Source organism: Erpetoichthys calabaricus, chromosome 3 (assembly GCF_900747795.2).
Source record: "Erpetoichthys calabaricus chromosome 3, fErpCal1.3, whole genome shotgun sequence".
NCBI classification, from domain to species: Eukaryota; Metazoa; Chordata; class Cladistia; order Polypteriformes; family Polypteridae; genus Erpetoichthys; species Erpetoichthys calabaricus.
This window is the reverse complement of record NC_041396.2, coordinates 169,417,695-169,436,095: the sequence shown is the minus strand read 5'-3', so window position 1 is coordinate 169,436,095 and position 18,401 is coordinate 169,417,695. Positions and strand designations below refer to the sequence as shown.

The following is an 18,401-nucleotide window of genomic DNA, read 5'->3' as shown; positions in this document are numbered from 1 at the left end:
AGATCAGCTCATAATATACTGTGTTCGCTGGTGACCTTGTTGGCCAAATATTTTCCTGAAAATTTTCCTTGCAGCCAGGTTAGGCAGACATTTTTTTCCAAGCACCCCATGATGCTTCACGAGGACAGCCTGACATCACAGAGCTATAGCAACCATGAACAAAAATTTCATGCCTGCTTACTGTAATGCTGGGCATAAACAGTTGTAGTGTAGTGGGTCTGCGGCTGAACAGCTGGCCCGTTTTTAAATAAATAATTGAATGGCCGGCTTGATCTCCATGGTTTTGTGGGCTCAAGCAGCTGCAGGTGCAGTTTGTCTTAATTGCTTCATCGGCTTTCTGTGGTGCGAGATTGAGGTGCTGTGGAATGAGCCAGTTCCACATATCTGCCTCAGCACACCGCTAATGTGTGTACCAAGTGTAGAACTCTGAGCACAATTATTTATATTTTATTTACTTTTTGCGAGTTTATGGACATTTTTTTTGTTTTGTTCTGTTTGTATCTTTTGTTGTTTGAGGCATGGTGGTACAATGGTTAGCACTGCTGCCTCACAGCTAGAATTACATATTTCACTGCAATAACCAGTTCAGAATAGCTGGCAAGTGTTTCCCTAGCCCCCAGAGAGTCTTAAAATACCATTGTACCATTATAATCCACCCAAAACTAGTTCAGTTCCTCCTTCCTTGTTGACTTAAATATATTTCGCCAAGTTTGGTGAATTTCACAAATATTTCTTTGATTTTGCTGAACTCACAGCGAAGCGAACTCTACAATGTTTATTCATCACTAGTCAAAAGCATCAACAAAATAGTGAATAACAAAATGTGCAATGGTAAGTGGGGCGGCACGGTGGAGCAGTAGTAGCGCTGCTGCCTCGCAGTCAGGAGACCTGGGTTCGCTTCCCGGCTCCTCCCTGCATGGAATTTGTATGTTCTCCCCGTGTCTGTGTGGGTTTCCTCTTGGTGCTCTGGTTTCCTCCCACAGTTCAAAGACATGCAAACTAGGTGCATTGGCGATCCTAAATTGTCCCTAGTGTGTGCTTGGTGTGTGGGTGTGTGTGCCCTGCGGTGGGCTGGCGCCCTGCCCAGGATTTGTTCCTGCCTTGCGCCCTGTGTTGGCTGGGATTGGCCCTCGTGACCCAGTGTTAGGATATATCGGGTTGGATAATGGATAGATAGATGGCAATATTAAGTTATGTTTAGAATTCCCCCTTAATTTATAAAGAAGAGGATCTAGACCAGAACAATAGCTGAAGGGTTAAAATAAAGCGATTTAATCATGGTGAGAATATCTTAAAACTCAAATGAAAATCCACAGTCAAGATGGTAAAGTGGTGGAAATAAATATAGGTGCATGATAGGAATCATGTTCAACCCACTACTAATTGCTGCTTAGCTTCTGCTTGTGCATTTTCTATTTTTTGCTCACATCTGATTCTCCTTTGTCATCTAAACCTCTTTGAAACAGTATTTAACGTTCATCTTAACCTTGGAACATTCTAATATGGCCTGTTCACAAATAAAGTCCAGGTCTGGATAACAAGGTACCCTGACTTGAAGGCAGCTCAGAGGAAACACCATCTCTTCCTTCATAGTTTCTTCTGTTTAGGAAATTAAACAATTTGCCGTGGAGCAGGTGAACTCTTTATGTGATATTATCTAGCAGATTCACACTGAGCTCCAGGATAATATGAATACCTTAAAGGGTGACTTCAAGATGCTACAGAAATACATCAGCTCTGTTAAAGCTGTAACTGATTGCTATACTTTGGAATTGATATATTAATAGGAATGTGGAGTCACTGTCAGCAAAGCTCACCAATATTGAAGATCATCAGCGCTGTAACAAACTTTGACTAGACTGCATAAGGACTGGCAAAGAAGGAAGCAAGGTGCTGGCTTTCCTTCTTCAGCTTTGTCTTAACCATTTTCCCTGCTGTCCTTTCCTTTCAGCCCGCTATATAAAGCTCACATGGGATAGCACATCTCACTCTCCCACTATTGTAATGTGGTTTATCATCAGTTATTTGAGTCAAGGAAATTCCGGGAACTTTTTTTTAAATGGCATAAACTTATTTTTATCATGACATCAGTGCTAAAATGGCCGCTGGTAGACAGACAATTAACATGGCGAAGTAATTAAGAGTCACTATAAAATAGCCTTTCCTACACGTCTCGACCTCTCTCTTGGTGATCAGTATAGAGGCCAAGGCAAACAAAACTTTAGATGATTCTGAATTGATTGGCATTTTTTCTTTGAGACACTACACTTTCTTCAGCCTTGAGTTCTCCATTTGGCCATCAATATGACTGTCCTGAGCTACACATTTAGTGAAGCACCTTTGGCTATGGATCTCCTGATGATGGATGGATGTATTTATGTATGTATGTATTCAAAGAATTTAAGAAGAACGGATTACCCCTTAATATTTTGATGACTTTATTTTAAATTCCTCTAATTACTGTCAACATGTTTAACCTGTAAAGTTAATACTGTCCATTGCCCATTAGTGTTTGTGTATTTAGTTTTTGTTCTGCATAATCATTGATGTGAAGGGCAGGGGCTTTGCATTTCATCTATCTTTTTCTGTTTTCTGAAGTGGGGTGGTAGGATACATTCAAAGAGCTGCTTACGGTTTGGCAATGGGCACCATGTGCATGTCAATTCTGATGGCTTGCATCCTTATGTTATATATATATCTGCTTATAGGCATTTGTACTACATCTTCTCTGAATTGGCCAAGGTAGAAGGAAGAGGCAGTTGATCCCTGCAAAGCTCTTAATTCTTGCTATAGGGTGGCATGAGTATTCTGAGACCCATATATAAATATCATGCATTTCTTAAGGATTGAAGAAAGGTGGTTGTGGTTCATTATTCATAAATATGTCATTGATATGTTGTTTAGCATCATGTTTGCATTGCCCCTAGATGTTGAGCTTTTGGGAGCAGTATGTATGATTTCAAAGTAATGTGAAATACTAATTCACATACAGTGCCCTCCGTAATGTTTGGGATAAAGACACATATTTCTTTGATTTACCCCTCTACTTTACAGTTTAAAATCACAATTCAGACATGATTAAAGTGTATATTGCACATTGATGAATTTTTCTGAGTATTCACAAACACCTGTAACACCAATTGCCCCAAACATTATGATTCCCTGAGACTGGGCGACCATGTATAATAAAAAGTGTTGTAATTTCTACATGATGTGACTGAAATTTATACAAATATCCTTAAATTAATGTCAGCAATTTACACTTTAACCATGTCTGAATTGTTTGATTTGTAATTTTAAACTGTGGAGTAGAGGGGAAAATCAAGGAAAAATATGTCTTTGTCCCTAATGTTATGGATGACAATATATATGTTATGTAAATTGCAAGAGTACAGAAAGTGAGAACAAAGTTGATGTAAAGCTGTGTTTTATGTGGGTAACTTGAGAATTCTATATAAATGAGATTTAACACTAGAATCCCTGAAGTCTACGAAAAAACTTGTAATCCAGGCCCACCTTAAATCCCTTTGCAGCTCTCCATCAGCGTCTTTTGTTTTGTAAATGTGTCAATTAGCACAAGCAGCAGGCAGCCTGCTGCCCCATCCTCCGCCTTGCTGGAGCTCAGCTCGGACAAAAAGTTCTCCCAGCTCAAGCCAAGGCTCCTTATCTGCGTGTGAGGGTTCTGGAGTTGTATAGGGTAAATAATACAGTATATAGTTATTAGGAATACATGCATTTCATGTGTGTTCCGTGACTATGAAGATCTGGGTAAGTGTAGGAAGAAAGGAAATGTGAGACAAGAAATACTGAACACATACTTAAAGCATAAACGTTTTCCATGTTATACTAATAAGGATGTAAAGTGTATAATGTGTGCCTAATGATTTTTGTAATACAGGTAGTCCCCAGGTTACGGACATCCGACCTACGACTTATGAACAGGGCCACAGCTGTGATGCATGCGCCTCAGTAACTGCCGCTCTGTCATCTTCGGCCTGGGGACGTTGCAAGCGGTGGCTGGACGGAGGCTAGAGTTGGGCGATTTTGCTGCTCGCGCAGTGTAGTGTCCCCTGGGCAGCTCCCAGTGGCAAGTGGTGACCCGTGGTCCATAGTCACCGGGGCCACAGCTATCGCTCGTGTGCAGGACGGAGGCTTGATGGGGCAGTTCACTGCCCGCCCACTACGTCGCCGCAGCAGCAGCTACTGCTCCTGACTGGATGCAGGCTGTATGGAACGGAGGGGGAGCATTTCACTGCCTGCCCACCACACACGGCTGCCCTGTTCGTTCTTGGTGGGCAGCTGGTAATGCTGCAAGCGGTGACCCAGTTGTGGCTGAACGGAGGCCATTGAGTGTGGACGGGGTGGCGGGGGTAGAATTGTAGGGTGGCTGCCTGTTGAATGGGGTCGGTGGTAGGCGATTCACTACCCGCCTTTGGCTGCACCCTGTTCGTTCTCGGTGGGCAGACGCTGCAGGCAGCATACTGTAGTGGAGGTGACTGTGTGGTGGACGGGTGGTAAACCGCCTCTTGCTGCCCCCATTCATTCTCAATAGCAAGCCTGCTTGTACTGTTACACACATAGCAGGAAGTTATCTCTTGTCAGTACATCAGACGTGTTGATGACAGGTGCCTTCCTGCTGTGATAGCATGTACAGTGCTGTGCAGAAGAGCTCATCTTAATTTTTTGTCTTCACCCTTCAAGAATGTCTCTGAAACACAAATCTGATGCAAGTGCTGGTGATACAGTAAAGAAGAGAAAAACCATCACCATTGAAAATAAAGTAGAAATAATAAAAAGGTCAGAAAGAGGTGAAACTCCATCATTCATTGGCAGAGCACTTGGTTACAGTTGGTCAACAATAGCATTTATTAAAATAATGTACCTGTTCCGACTTACATACAAATTCAACTTAAGTACAAACTTACAGTCCCTATCTTGTACGTAACCCAGGGACTGCCTTTATATGGGCAATAGTGTGGTCTGATATGGGATAAAAATTAAAATGTTTAAATTATTCATACTTATAATGTACAAAAATATATAGTTGCCATATGTACTCAGAACAAAAGAAGAAGAAAAATAAGTTGCAAATTACATATGACTTTATTAAAAAAAGAGGAAAATATTTTTTGTATCTATACTTAATTTGCGGTTTTTGCTATGATGTTTAGAAAAACTAAACATCATGTTTTGTCGAAGAATGGACATAACAGAATTCCTGATACAACATGCTTAAGAGGGGAACACCAACAAATAACAAAAGATCAATGAAAAAAATCTCAGATTACTTTTGTCATATAATCCTAATGTCAGGTATTCATTCCTCTGCTCTTAATATCCTAAGCTCATATGCTGTGTATTTAAAGTATGCTTAAATAAACTGTTAACAGAAAATCCTGTTGTGCACATCAGTCAAGCACTCTCCAATGAACCATGGCATCAGAGGCAGATTCCTTCCCACTTCGCTAAGAGGAAATCATCACAGCCCTCTGAGAAGAAGTGGTTCTTAATGTACCAGTAAACCCCTGATTCTCTAAAGAATTGCAAATCCAAGAATGGCAATTACTTTCTGTTCCCTCCAATCTTTGTAGGGATGAAAAATCATGGAGGGTAGGAGCGTCCTGGGAAAGTTTTCATTTAATAAAATAAATATATTTGTAGTAAAGCTGTTTCTTTTTGGAGCCGTGACTCCTTTGGTTCTGGTGTTTCAGAAGTGCATTGTAGGCGCCTTTGTTCATTGTTTTTATCCATGCAGTCTTGTTTTTGTTTTTCTATGGGTGTGTTGTTAGCTAGAAGTCGTTTGCTGTTAGGAATCATAATTGAACTTACTTTTAACACTCAATTACCTTAATTTGATTCAAATAAGCCACACTGACAGCTGCCACACTGAGTGCTGACACAGTGGATTAGAGCACACTGACTGGTGGCACTGTGTAGTGGAGTAGCTGCTGGTACTGTGGAGTGCAGAACACTGACCGCAGGCACTGTGGAGTAGCTGACTGCTGGCACTGTAAGTAGTCACCACTACCTCAAATTTAAATACATAGACATATATAGATAGATGGCGCATTCACTGTGTTTCCCAGTAAACACGATACGTCAGCGCGTCAGCCTTATTGCGAGTGGCAAAAGTGCCATTTAAACTAATACAGATAGACGTGGAAACTGGGTTTTCTGATGAAAAAACAATGTTTAAAACAGTATCGTTTACATACAACAGATTTTGGCGAATCGTTTAAATGCAATTATTTATATCCATGTATACAGTAATAATGGCAATTATTAAATAATAATAATTATAATTATTATTATTATTAATCATTCCTCCCATATAAGTAATATTTCGGGGACTGCCTTCTTCTGTCTTCGAAACATTTCCAGACTTTGTCCTGTTCTTACGCAACACAGTACTGAAGTATTGTTTAATGCCCGAGTCACCTCACGTATAGATTACTGTAATGCTATTCTATCTGGCATCGCACAAAAACTTATCCATTACTTACAACTTCTTCAAAATTCTGCTACCAGGATAATATCCTGTTGTAAATCCACTGAACATATTGCACCTATTCTATCTCAACTTCACTGACTCCCTGTTAACTACAGAATACAATACCGTCTTTTTCCGAAAATAAGACACTGTCTTACTTTCTTTTTTGGTCCAAAATACGCACTAGGGCTTATTTTCGGGGGAGGACAAAAATAAAAGTATATTTATATATTTTTATTTAATATTTATTTATTTTACACAGAATACAGAAATTAAAATTTATTCAATTACAGTCATGTCATCTTCTTCTGGAACATCGTCATAAATCAAGATTTACACCCCTGGAGTCTTCCACAATTCCCTTTTTTGTACTCGACGGAATAGCTCTTTCGTTTTGTACTCATTTTAACTGCGGTTAAAAATTATTCACTTTATAAAAAATAAAATTACGTATGAGGAAATAATCAGACTTACAAGACTGAAATGAACAAACATTGTATCTGCACTGTCGCTCAATGTAGACTGCTGCCTTAACGAACAATTATTTATAGTGTGCGCCAACGACGCGTTCCGTCGCATTCCGCATATGCATGCCCCCCTCCACCCCCTCCCCACCTCATTCGACCATACTCTGCGATACGCGCGACGCAGTACAACACAGCAGAGCAGAGCGGACACAATATTTATGTATTCATGCTGCCTTATGTTGTATTTTTAAGATAAATTCCAAGAATTAATTTGAAACGAACTGTAGAGGTAAACAATGAATTTCTCGGAATATTTTATTTCAAACATTTCTCTGAAATACGAGTATTAGGGAAGCTAAACATACTTAATAAATCAACAGCATTTTTTAACGAATTCTTTTTTTCACATTATTTTAACTAGGGCTTATTTTCGGGGGAGGGCTTATATTACAAAAAGTTCCGAAAATCTCGATAGGGCTTATTTTCGGGGGATGTCTTATTTTCGGAAAAAGACGGTACTAAATACCGCTCTTAACATTTAAAGCTCTCCACAACCTCACTGATCTCCTCCAGACTTACACTCCTCTCGCTCACTCAGATCCTGTAATTTGAGAGTATTCAGTCTGGCAATATGGTGCAGCCTTAGTTTGTGGAAGAGAGACACAACTAAAGCCATGAGCATAAAATGATGGTTGTCAATTTCAAGCTGTGTTTCCTCAATGTGCTCCTTGAGAAAAAACATCATCAAGTTTGAGAAATGTTAACAGCTAACAACAATCTACATAGTGACTAAATACGTTTAGCCAAAACGTTGTGTGGAGGCTCACTTGAGCACATAAATGCATAGCTTTGCTAGCTTAGCCTGGCTTAGCTGAAGTAAAGATTATAAAACGGGATTTTCTAACAGCCAAACATAACCAAAACAATTGTTCAGCCTTACATATGAAATGTAATCCCCCGGGATCTGGTTTGGAGCGTACAGCGGTTTGTACAATCCCAAGCAGCACATTATTCATTACTTCACACCACAGCAGTGCCACTCACAATATGGCGGCGACGTTGACGTACGATTCTGCTAGTCATGAGGCGTCTAGTTATTCTATGTCTATGTTTAAATATGTCACCATGGCAACTTGTTGGCGTGCACTCTTTACCTCAAGTTTAGTTTACAGGTTGTGTTGTGTTGTTTGGGCGCCACTTACTGACTTTGGGAAGCCGCTGGGTTTGACTCTTGGGCGATGTGCGAGTGCGCGTGCGCTTTTGGCACGGGTTGCATCTGGCATCCGTGCATATATACAACCTTCGTAAACATTACTAAATGAAGGTTTTATATGCGGTGGTGTCCGCGTTCGGGCGGTGGTTGTATTGTGACCTGAAGTTTAGTTTACAGGTTGTGTTGAGTTATTTGGGCGCTACCTACTGAGTCTGGGAATCCACTGGTTTTGACTCTGGGGCGCTGAGTCGCAGTGCGCGTGCGCTTCGGTGCGTCCGGCGTCCGTGCGTATATACAACCTTCGTTTAGTAATATAGATAACTGCAACTGTGTTGGCTTCTCTCTCTTGTACAATGGTGTTTTCTTTATTTCTCTTTTTTGTAATGTGGGTGTATGTGTTCTCCTGTGTATTACCTGGTAACTTTGTGCGTATCAAAGGTTGAGAACCTCTGTTTTAGAACTGTGCAAATTTTTTGAAACCATTTCATGCTGTAAAGTTAAGTGTATGAAATCTTCTGTGCTACCTTCTGTGCTACCGTTTGCTACTTCTGCTAAGTCAGCCATTTTTTCCAACTCTCATTTCTATCACATACTCTTTTACTGATCTGCAAATTGATAAATATGTTAAGTTTTATAAGTGAAATTTTTGATTCTTGTTTTAATTGGGCACCTTGTGTAAGTAAAGACCATTCATAGATATTACCTTGTCTTTTCAATTCCTTTTAGTCATTGTTAGAATTAGTGGCCTTCTTCTGTTTAATTTTATGTGTTCAGTGATTTGTCTCCTTCTTCCCACTGGTCAGAGTTTTGCTGTTTGTTTTTCAGACTGGTCTGGAATTACGGGAGACCAAGGTTGAAACTGTTTCCAAATCAGTAATATCTGAGATGCAGGTGTTCACTTCCAAATCTGGAACTATATTACTGGGCTTATGTACTGTGTCTAGTATATCCAAACTCGGCGCAAGGCCAAATATAGCATAAAGTAATCAAGTCTGGTATAAAGCTGGAGTTTGGTACCCCACCCAAATGCTTTATGCATTCCATTTGGTTTTATTTAAGATCTATTTTAGATAATGTTTGAAAGTATGTATGTGACTTTAAAATACTAATGCTTTTTAAAATGTAATTAAAATTGTTTTTCTTGACAGTTTATTATTTTCTGAATATCATATTAGAGTTGAGTTGCACTGATGCATGATTATAATGTGGTGGGGATTAAACATTCCCAGTGTTTTTTTAATTTGCTGTTTTTTTTTAAAGTAGGCTTTTGTTTTATGTTTAGGTTCAGATGGCAACGTGTCAACTTACTTTGAGCCTTCTTCACAACCCCTTATTACCTCTGCTTCTCCACCATTAATTGTCTTACCTGACTGCAAAGACTCTCCCCCGCTTTTGGATGACAACATGCACCACTCGGTTTTGCATATAACTGAAGATCTAGGTACATTTCTTCTACAAATTTGTGAAACCATGCTTTAGAGTATGTGCTGAACAATTCCTATTTTTAAAGTATTTATTTTCCTTGTAAAATATTTTCAAAAATATAAAACCAGCTTGTTTTCAATTGATGATCATAGATGAAACCACAGCTATTGCAGTTTATATGATATTTTACAAAAAGCCTCTTGTATTTCCGAAGTAAGAGCCCCAACACTATCCTAAAGGTTGTAATGTGAAAAGATTAACTTTTAAGTTACTAAATTTTATATTTGAAATTATCAGAAAAATGCTTTTGCCTGTCACCATGAAGTGTTACTTTTTTTCGCATCAAAATATTTTTGATGATCAAATTGCTTTTAGTACAGTTTATTTGCTTTTTGTCCAGGTTGTTATCCTAATATAAAAACACAGTTAATTAAAAAACATTTTTGTAAACTTAAATAAAATAATTAACAAAAATGAGTTAAAAAATGAAAATTATACAAAATTACTAAAACTGATGAAAAATCTAATTGAAATAAAATAATTACAAGAATAGAAGATGGTCTTTGTTTTATACCACAACCTGAGAAATACAAGATTCATACTGGGGATCAAATATTAAAGGATGGGCACTCTTACAGCAGTGACACAACAGTGACCTTATATTCCACGAGAGAATGTTATAATTAGCCATTATTTCATAGAAAAGAGAAAGCTATAAGAAAGAATAAAAATTTATTATGCAAAATTGTAATAATGCAAAAATTCAGAGCATAAGAAATATAACAAAATGGATCACAAACTATCTCTGAATACCCACCTCCCATAACCCGATATAACCCTAATAAACTATTGAAAAACAAATCACCGGGCTCGAGGTGGACCCAGAGAAATGAGAGGACAAAACATCACTGTCTCAGCTCTCATCTCACCACACTACACAAGAGCACTCCGTACCAAGTTGTTTAAATACACTGTTAACAGACTAGATTAGATAAACTTTATTACCCCATGGGATAACTATTGAGAGAACATGCAACAGTCAAATGTACTGTACATTTATATTTATTCACTTTATTTTATTCAAAGTGACTTACAAAAAAGTCAACATAATCAAGTAAGCATCAATTTGGGGGTTTGAAAAAAGTAGGATACAAAATTGATCATCACGAGTGAAGAGCTTTAAACTAAACAGAAGGATTTTGAACTAAATGGGTGCTGCCACATGGATCATACAGACTGGAAATCAGTCGAGAGGAAGATATTGATCGCCTCCAAAGCAGATTGAGGACTGAGGAGAGGTGCTTTGAGCCTGCATGTTTTAGGCAGACAATGGCAGGATGCAAAAGAAAAGCTTGAATGCCAGCATTCTACTCTTTTTTTTTTTTTTTTTTGTTCTCCTGGGCACTGTGCAAGCAGCAGCCTTTAAGATATATGTATTTTTTACTCTTTACTATTTTACTTTTTGTTTCTGAACTTGTTTTACTATATACTAGTCTTGATTAAAATTAGATTTGGTCTGGATTCTGGTTTGTCACTAATAGTAATAGCCATTAGAAATAAGGTAAACGGGTTTTTAATTTACAGACGATCTCTGATGCATGCAAACCCAGGTTCTGGCTGGTCTTGACTGCACTTTAAATGGATTGGGAACTTGGATGGAGTCACAAAGAGAACCTAAAGGCTGCCTTATGCTTGCAACATGTGGAAGTGTAATAGACACTGAGAAAATACAAGAAGAGTTTATTAATACTCACCTTAATAATCTTACTTAATAATGAGCTACTTGAGTGGCAATTGCGAGTGCCTAAGCAACTCAGTTTCACTGTACCATAAGAGATGAAAATGGTGATATGCTAACACGAGAGTAAAAGAAACAGAAAAGGGTTTTAGAACTGGTTTGTTATCCATTGTAAAGGGCAATATTCAAGCATTGTCAAATAAGATGGATAAACTGTATGCTCTTATAGTCAATCATGGGGCATACAAGTACAGTGGCATTTCATGTTTTACGAAGAGCTGGATTAAACCTAATAAACCTGATACCATTTTAATGCTGGACAGATTTAATGTTATTCGAGCTGATAAAGTCCCAGTACAATGTAGTAAAAAGACAGGAGGGGGACTGGTCATCTGTGTGAATGAGAATTGATCATAAAAGGCAGATTATTACAATTAAAACTACAGTTTGTAATTCAGACATTGATTTTCTGGCTGTTGGAATTCGTCAGCGTTATTTGCCAAGGGAGATGAGTTATATCTTCCTTATTAATGTATATGGCCCTCCCTCTACAAATGGTGATTCAGCAGTGGAAATGAGTCACTCTGTCATCAACACTTTAATGATGACTCATTCTGATTCTGCAGTTATGATATTTGGTGACTTTAGCCATGTGACTTTGGAAGATACTATGACGAATTTCCATTAGTTTGTATCATGGTCCACGCAAGGAAATAACAAACTGGACCTACTCTATTCAAATGTTAAAAATGTCTTTAACTGAAAACTACTGGGACCTTTGCACAGATCGAACCACACAACCTGATTCATCTTCTTCCCAGCTGCAAGTCTGTTAGATGTCAGCCTGTTACTATAAGAATAGAGAGGAAGTGGAATCTAAATGCTGAAATGTCTCTGAATAACTGCTTCCAAATGACATACTGGGAAATGATGTGCGAGTCGCATGGGGATTATATTGAAGAACTTGGTCACTGCATTGCACCAACATTTATATAGCACATTTTCATACAACCGTGTACTTGTGCTTTACAAGATGACAAAGAGAAAGTTACAAGAAAAGAAAAGAAAAAATTAGCGTAAGGCAATAATATTAAAGAATAAATAACAACAAAACAAGGTAAGGTTAGATGGCTGGGTGGACAAAAAAAAAACTTAATTTAGGCTGGAGAAAATAAAATCTGCAGGTGTTCCAGGGCCAAAAGACCTCCCAGCCCCACCAGGCATTCTACTTAACATAAATGTTCCTGAATTAAAACCTCTTAGTTTTAATGCTTCACATGAAAGGATTTGATAAAGTTGGTCTTGTGGACAGCTGAGTGTGGTATAGCGGGTCCACAGCTCCCATCAAAGGCCAGTTGTAAAATAATCAACGCGCTTGCGGCTTGGTGAGGGGGTGTGGTGGTTGTGTGGCTGAAGCGGTTCTCAGGGCAATTTGCGATGGGGGCGTTTCTCACCTAAGTGCACAGGTGAGAAACCATCCGCATCCGTGATTGTTCCTGGGGCTGCTGATTTGCCACAGCTGCCATGCCCTCTTGATATATAGAAGCGCGATTTGGCTAAGGGGGGGAAAAAAAGAAAAAGAAACGGAGGTTGCAGAATGAAAGCAGGAAGCAGTGGGGAGAGAGAGAGAGCGAGAAAGCCGTTGCGGGAGAAAGAGTGAGCGATTGCAGGCTCACATGCAGCTGAACGGGAGCCTGGGTGTTGGGCCAACACCCGGGGAATAGTAGTAGTGGTCACTCCTGCTGAGTGATCATGGAGCGGGAATGACCGGAAGGCAGATGACTCTCCACGTGAGGCCGCAGAAGGCAGCGGGAGTCGGGACTTGGGGAGTGTATTCCACAGCGTGGGCGCCCTGGTCGTTGAGGAACCCAAGTTGCTGTCGGGAGAAGCCTACCGGAGCCAGGGATTGGAGAGGCGAACTGAACAGCTGAAGTAGGCAGAGTGAAGGTCAGCTGCAAGTAGGGCAACTCCCCTGTTGAGAAGCCCAGATGGGGGAAGCAGGGGAGCCGCCAGGTAAAAAAGTCACCAGGCTTGTTGTGGTTTTTAAAAGACTGCTTCCTACAGTATTTTAACCTCGTTGTTTTAAAGATTTTTTTGTATTGTTTTAACCTACACTTTTCTCATCTGTTTTTATGGATTTATTTATTTAATGACTCTTTTTGAAGCACTGCACTTATTTATTTGGACATTGTTCTGTTGTTTTAATAAAAGCACTTGGCACTTTTATACACCATTGCCTTGCACTATGGTTGTGCCAAACTGCAAACTCATCGGTGACATCACCGACAGTGTTGGGTTCAAGGGCTCCCAGATAGAAGATGGGAGCATGGAGTCGAACCCGCATCATCGCACTGAACCACCCAGTCATTCCATCATCTCAGGGGGCTGCATGGTGCAGTGCCTACATCAGGTGGTGTTGGTGCAGATCACCACCACAGAAGAACTGGAAAAGGCAGCAGAGAATAGTGGGGATTAGTACAGATTGCAGATCCCTGAAGAATATAATTTTATACCCATATAGTCTATTAGGAATACAACTGAAATGTCTTTAAGAAAAAGCTATATTAAAGTAATGGGTTTTAGCAGTTTTTTTTAAAAAACAGACTATGTAAACTTTTGTGTCAACACTGTGACACCCTCAAAGGCCTTGTGTTGCTTTAAAAAAAAAAACCTTGGATTACTAAAGAGCTAAAAAGGTTTAAAACATTTGGCATGCAGTATTTTTTGTTTGATACTGGATTTTAAAAGTTTATGTTTGTCCTAAACCCTTGTATGGCTGAAAAAACTATATTTTTGTATGCATACTGCATACATCCATCTTCTTAACATGCATACCCAGTGCAGAGTCGCTAGGCATCTGGAGCCTATACAAGCATACATCGGGCGCAAGGATCAGTCTCTGGACAGGGCGTAGTTCCAGCACAAGTACAAAGTGCTATTGCTATTCATGGTTCTTTTACAAGAAAAAAAGATTAAAAAGTGAAAATAAGATTAAAAAAACTATTTCCAGCATTGCTGGATTTACGTTTGAAAGTCCGGTTTATGTGCTAGGGTGAGCGAGGTCTTTTCTTATTAAACAACGCAGTGAGCTCTTCCCCCCAAACCCCAGATAATCCTTAAGCAAGCTGGGCGCACAAGGCACTATACGAAGGTGTGGTAAAGCCCTTTGCTTCTGCAGGTCTCAATGTAGTTTCGGGCATGGTGCAGTAGTAAACTGGACACCTCATGCACAGGTTTGGACACAGCAGCCTTGCTGAGAAACTTAGAAATGGTGAGCTATTAAAAGCCACACAGTAGGACTGAGGGCAAAATTCAGGTGTGTTCCTCTTTCAGTTTTGTGCTACGCCAGACCAAGGAGGTTCATTATTTCACCCCTGGGTACTGTACATTTCTTTATTAAATGTTGATTACTAAGAGGGTCTAAGTAATTTCCACCTGCAAATCAGCATTTAGACCAGTGGTTTGGCTTCTTGAATGGTGCTGTCACAAACAGTGGGGATTTGAAGAGTGTCTCTGAATTGTGTACTACAGCATTTTCAGATCGTTTTGTAAAAGATTTTCATTCACAGTGAAATGACAAAAAAGGGCAAATCATTGTTGTTGGACTTGCACAGTTTTTCAGCAAAGAGCTCTGTTTGTTTACAGAACTACCCAAAATGAAATCAAAATGGTGAATAATGCTTCCCCATCCCCAAGAGAGAACTAGGTTTTAAAAGGATTTTTTTATAAACAGAAAGAGATCATGGACTGGGATCATGCTCAGCACACAAACACACTGCATTTTATTTTTTATTGTTTGATACTAGGTTTTTAAAGCTCTTGTCTGTCCTAAACCCTCGTATGGTTGAAGAGACTATAAATAATATTTTTGTATGTATTCCTTCGTTTGTCATTCCATCTTTCTAACATGCTTATCCAGGGCAGGGTTGTGGGGTAGCTGGTGCCTATCCCAGCAAGAATTGAGTGCAGGGCAGGAAAAATACCTAGACAGGACTCCAGCCTATAGCATTTGTTTGTATATATTGAATGGCATTTTGTTACTAAATGAGTCTGTCCTGTTAGCAGAAACATAAGTAAAAAACAAAAAGTTTTACATTTCAAAATACAGTAAGCACTATACCAATAATATATTTGTTGTAATGTTCACAAAGGTTTTCAGTGACACTAGAATAAAAATATTTTTTTTGCTTGTGCAACCAGTTCAATTCAGTTCAGTTTATTTCTGTATGCTTAGTGCAGACTCGGGGCGTTGTACAATGTTCACAGGTAAAATACAATTGAAGAGCTCAGTTCCAAAATCAACTAAGTACAAAAGATAAATTTTGGAGATAAATAGGAAAATCTGGGTCTGTGAGCAGATTTTGAAACTAAATCCCTAAAACTATAGTGCTACACTGTTGCAATTAGCAGGTTTTGAAGCTCAAACATATTTTTGGTGCATGACCAACTGCATGAAAAGTCACAATCACGTTTTCACAAAATTTTACCAAAAGGTGTAATTAGCAGATTTTGGAACTCACATCTTCAATTACAGACTCACAAATGACTATTCCATGAGTACATATAAAAGTACAGATTTGTGTATAGTACATGTCTGTATCTAACTTGACATGTTTATTTTTAACACAGCCAGGCATAAGACAGCAGTTCATTTTTGGGAACAAATGGTAGACACGCTGGGCCAAATCTGAAGTTTAGCAGGTGTTTGGCAGAGCAGATCGCTTAATGGATAATGATGACGATGATGATAATGATAATAATAATAATAATAATAAAGTACAAATGGCTATCCAGATGTTGCTGTTTCTAATCTGTTGTATAATGTTACTGGTCAACGTTATGACAGATTTTATTTGAGTGTTTGTGCCTGTGATGGAGTGGCGAAATGCTCAGGATTGGTTTGAGTCTTAATTTATGCTAGCTTGTCTTGGGAAGGTAGCGGGGAGAAGTTAGGGGAGGGCTGTACAAACAAGACAATTCTTGGTATTGTCTCAAAAAGGGCTAGTAGTAAGTTCACTTTTGTCAAAGCAGGCTGTGATATGGAATCAGCACACAGTCCTTAGTACTGTGGACTCAATTTTACTTTTTCACAGTACTGCCAAAACTCACACATCTGCCCCATCAATGTTAAAATGAATGTGAAAGCAAACTTTAATTTATTCCATCACAACATTTGATTTGTTTTTAAGTCAAAACACTCACATGTAAAGTAGCACCAAAAAATTGCATTCTTTTTCATTAACTACTTGGTAAAAACAGACCTATCATGGCAGGCATACATTTTAGGCTAAATCAGTCTTATTTAAAGTGTTCATAATCTTATTTCTGAGACAAAAAAAAATCTTAAAGGAAAACATACAGTGCATCTGGAAAGTATTCACAGCGCATCACTTTTTCCACATTTTGTTATGTTACAGCCTTACTCCAAAATGGATTAAATTCATTTTTTCCTCAGAATTCTACACACAACACTCCATAATGACAACGTGAAAAAAGTTTACTTGAGATTTTTGTAAATTTATTAAAAATAAAAAAATTGAGAAAGCACATGTATAAGCACAATAAGTATTCACAGCCTTTGCCATGAAGCTCAAAATTGAGCTCAGGTGCATCCTGTTTCCCCTGATCATCCTTGATATGTTTCTGGAGCTTAATTGGAGTCCACCTGTGGTAAATTCAGTTGATTGGACATGATTTGGAAAGGCACGCACCTGTCTGTATAAGGTCCCACAGTTGACAGTTCATGTCAGAGCACAAACCAAGCATGAAGTCAAAGGAATTGTCTGTAGACCTCCAAGACAGGATTGTCTCGAGGTGCAAATCAAATTTACAGAACACTTTCTGCTACTTTTAAGGTCCCAATGAGCACAGTGGCCTCCATCATCCGTAAGTGGAAGAAGTTCGAAACCACCAGGACTCTTCCTAGTGCTGGCCGGCCATCTAAACTGAGCGATCGGGGGAGAAGGGCCTTAGTCAGGGAGGTGACCAAGAACCTGATGGTCACTCTGTCAGAGCTCCAGAGGTCCTCTGTGGAGCGAGGAGAACCTTCCAGAAGGACAACCATCTCTGCAGCAATCCACCAATCAAGCCTGTATGGTAGACTGGCCAGACGGAAGCCACTCCTTAGTAAAAGGCACATGGCAGCCCACCTGGAGTTTGCCAAAAGGCACCTGAAGGACTCTCAGACCATGAGAAAGAAAATTCTCTGGTCTGATGAGACAAAGATTGAAGTCTTTGGTGTGAATGCCAGGCGTCACGTTCGGAGGAAACCAGGCACCACTCATCACCAGGCCAATACCATCCCTACAGTGAAGCATAGTGGTGGCAGCATCATGCTGTGGGGATGTTTTTCAGCGGCAGGGACTGGGAGACTAGTCAGGATAAAGGGAAAGATGACTGCAGCAATGTACAGGGATATCCTGGATGAAAACCTGCTCCAGAGCGCTCTTGACCTCAGACTGGGGCAACGGTTCATCTTTCAGCAGGACAACGACCCTAAACACACAGCCAAGATATCAAAGGAGTGGCTTCAGGACAACTCTGTGAATGTCCTTGAGTGGCCCAGCCAGAGCCCAGACTTGAATCCGATTGAACATCTCTGGAGAGATCTTAAAATGGCTGTGCACTGACGCTTCTCATTCAACCTGATGGAGCTTGAGAGGTGCTGCAAAGAGGAATGGGCGAAACTGGCCAAGGATAGGTGTGCCAAGCTTGTGGCATCATATTCAAAAAGACTTGAGGCTGTAATTGCTGCCAAAAGTGCATCGAACAAGTATTGAGCAAAGGCTGTGAATACTTATGTACATATGATTTCTCAGGTTTTTTTATTTTTAATACATTTGCAAAAACCTCAAGTAAACTTTTTTCACGTTGTCATTATGGGGTGTTGTGTGTAGAATTCTGAGGACAAAAATGAATTTAATCCATTTTGGAATAAGGCTGTAACCTAACAAAATGTGGAAAAAGTGATGCTCTGTGAATACTTTCTGGATGCACTGTATACTGTTGATAAGTAAAAGTAGATTTACTCATTTACTGTATCCGGTAAAACGGACCTGGACATGTTCT

The 18,401-nt window shown here is 39.5% G+C and overlaps 1 protein-coding gene across 4 annotated transcripts in view; it reads left to right on the top strand.

The window, feature by feature from the left end:
- ralgapa2 (Ral GTPase activating protein catalytic subunit alpha 2) overlaps positions 1-18,401 on the top strand; it is a 789,870-nt gene that overhangs the window by 281,680 nt on the left and 489,789 nt on the right. For all 4 annotated transcript variants that reach the window (XM_051925541.1, XM_051925545.1, XM_051925542.1 and 1 more), the window contains one exon: positions 9,453-9,611. In XM_051925541.1, the coding sequence (XP_051781501.1) occupies positions 9,453-9,611 (159 nt within the window). The remainder of the gene's footprint in view (positions 1-9,452; positions 9,612-18,401) is intronic.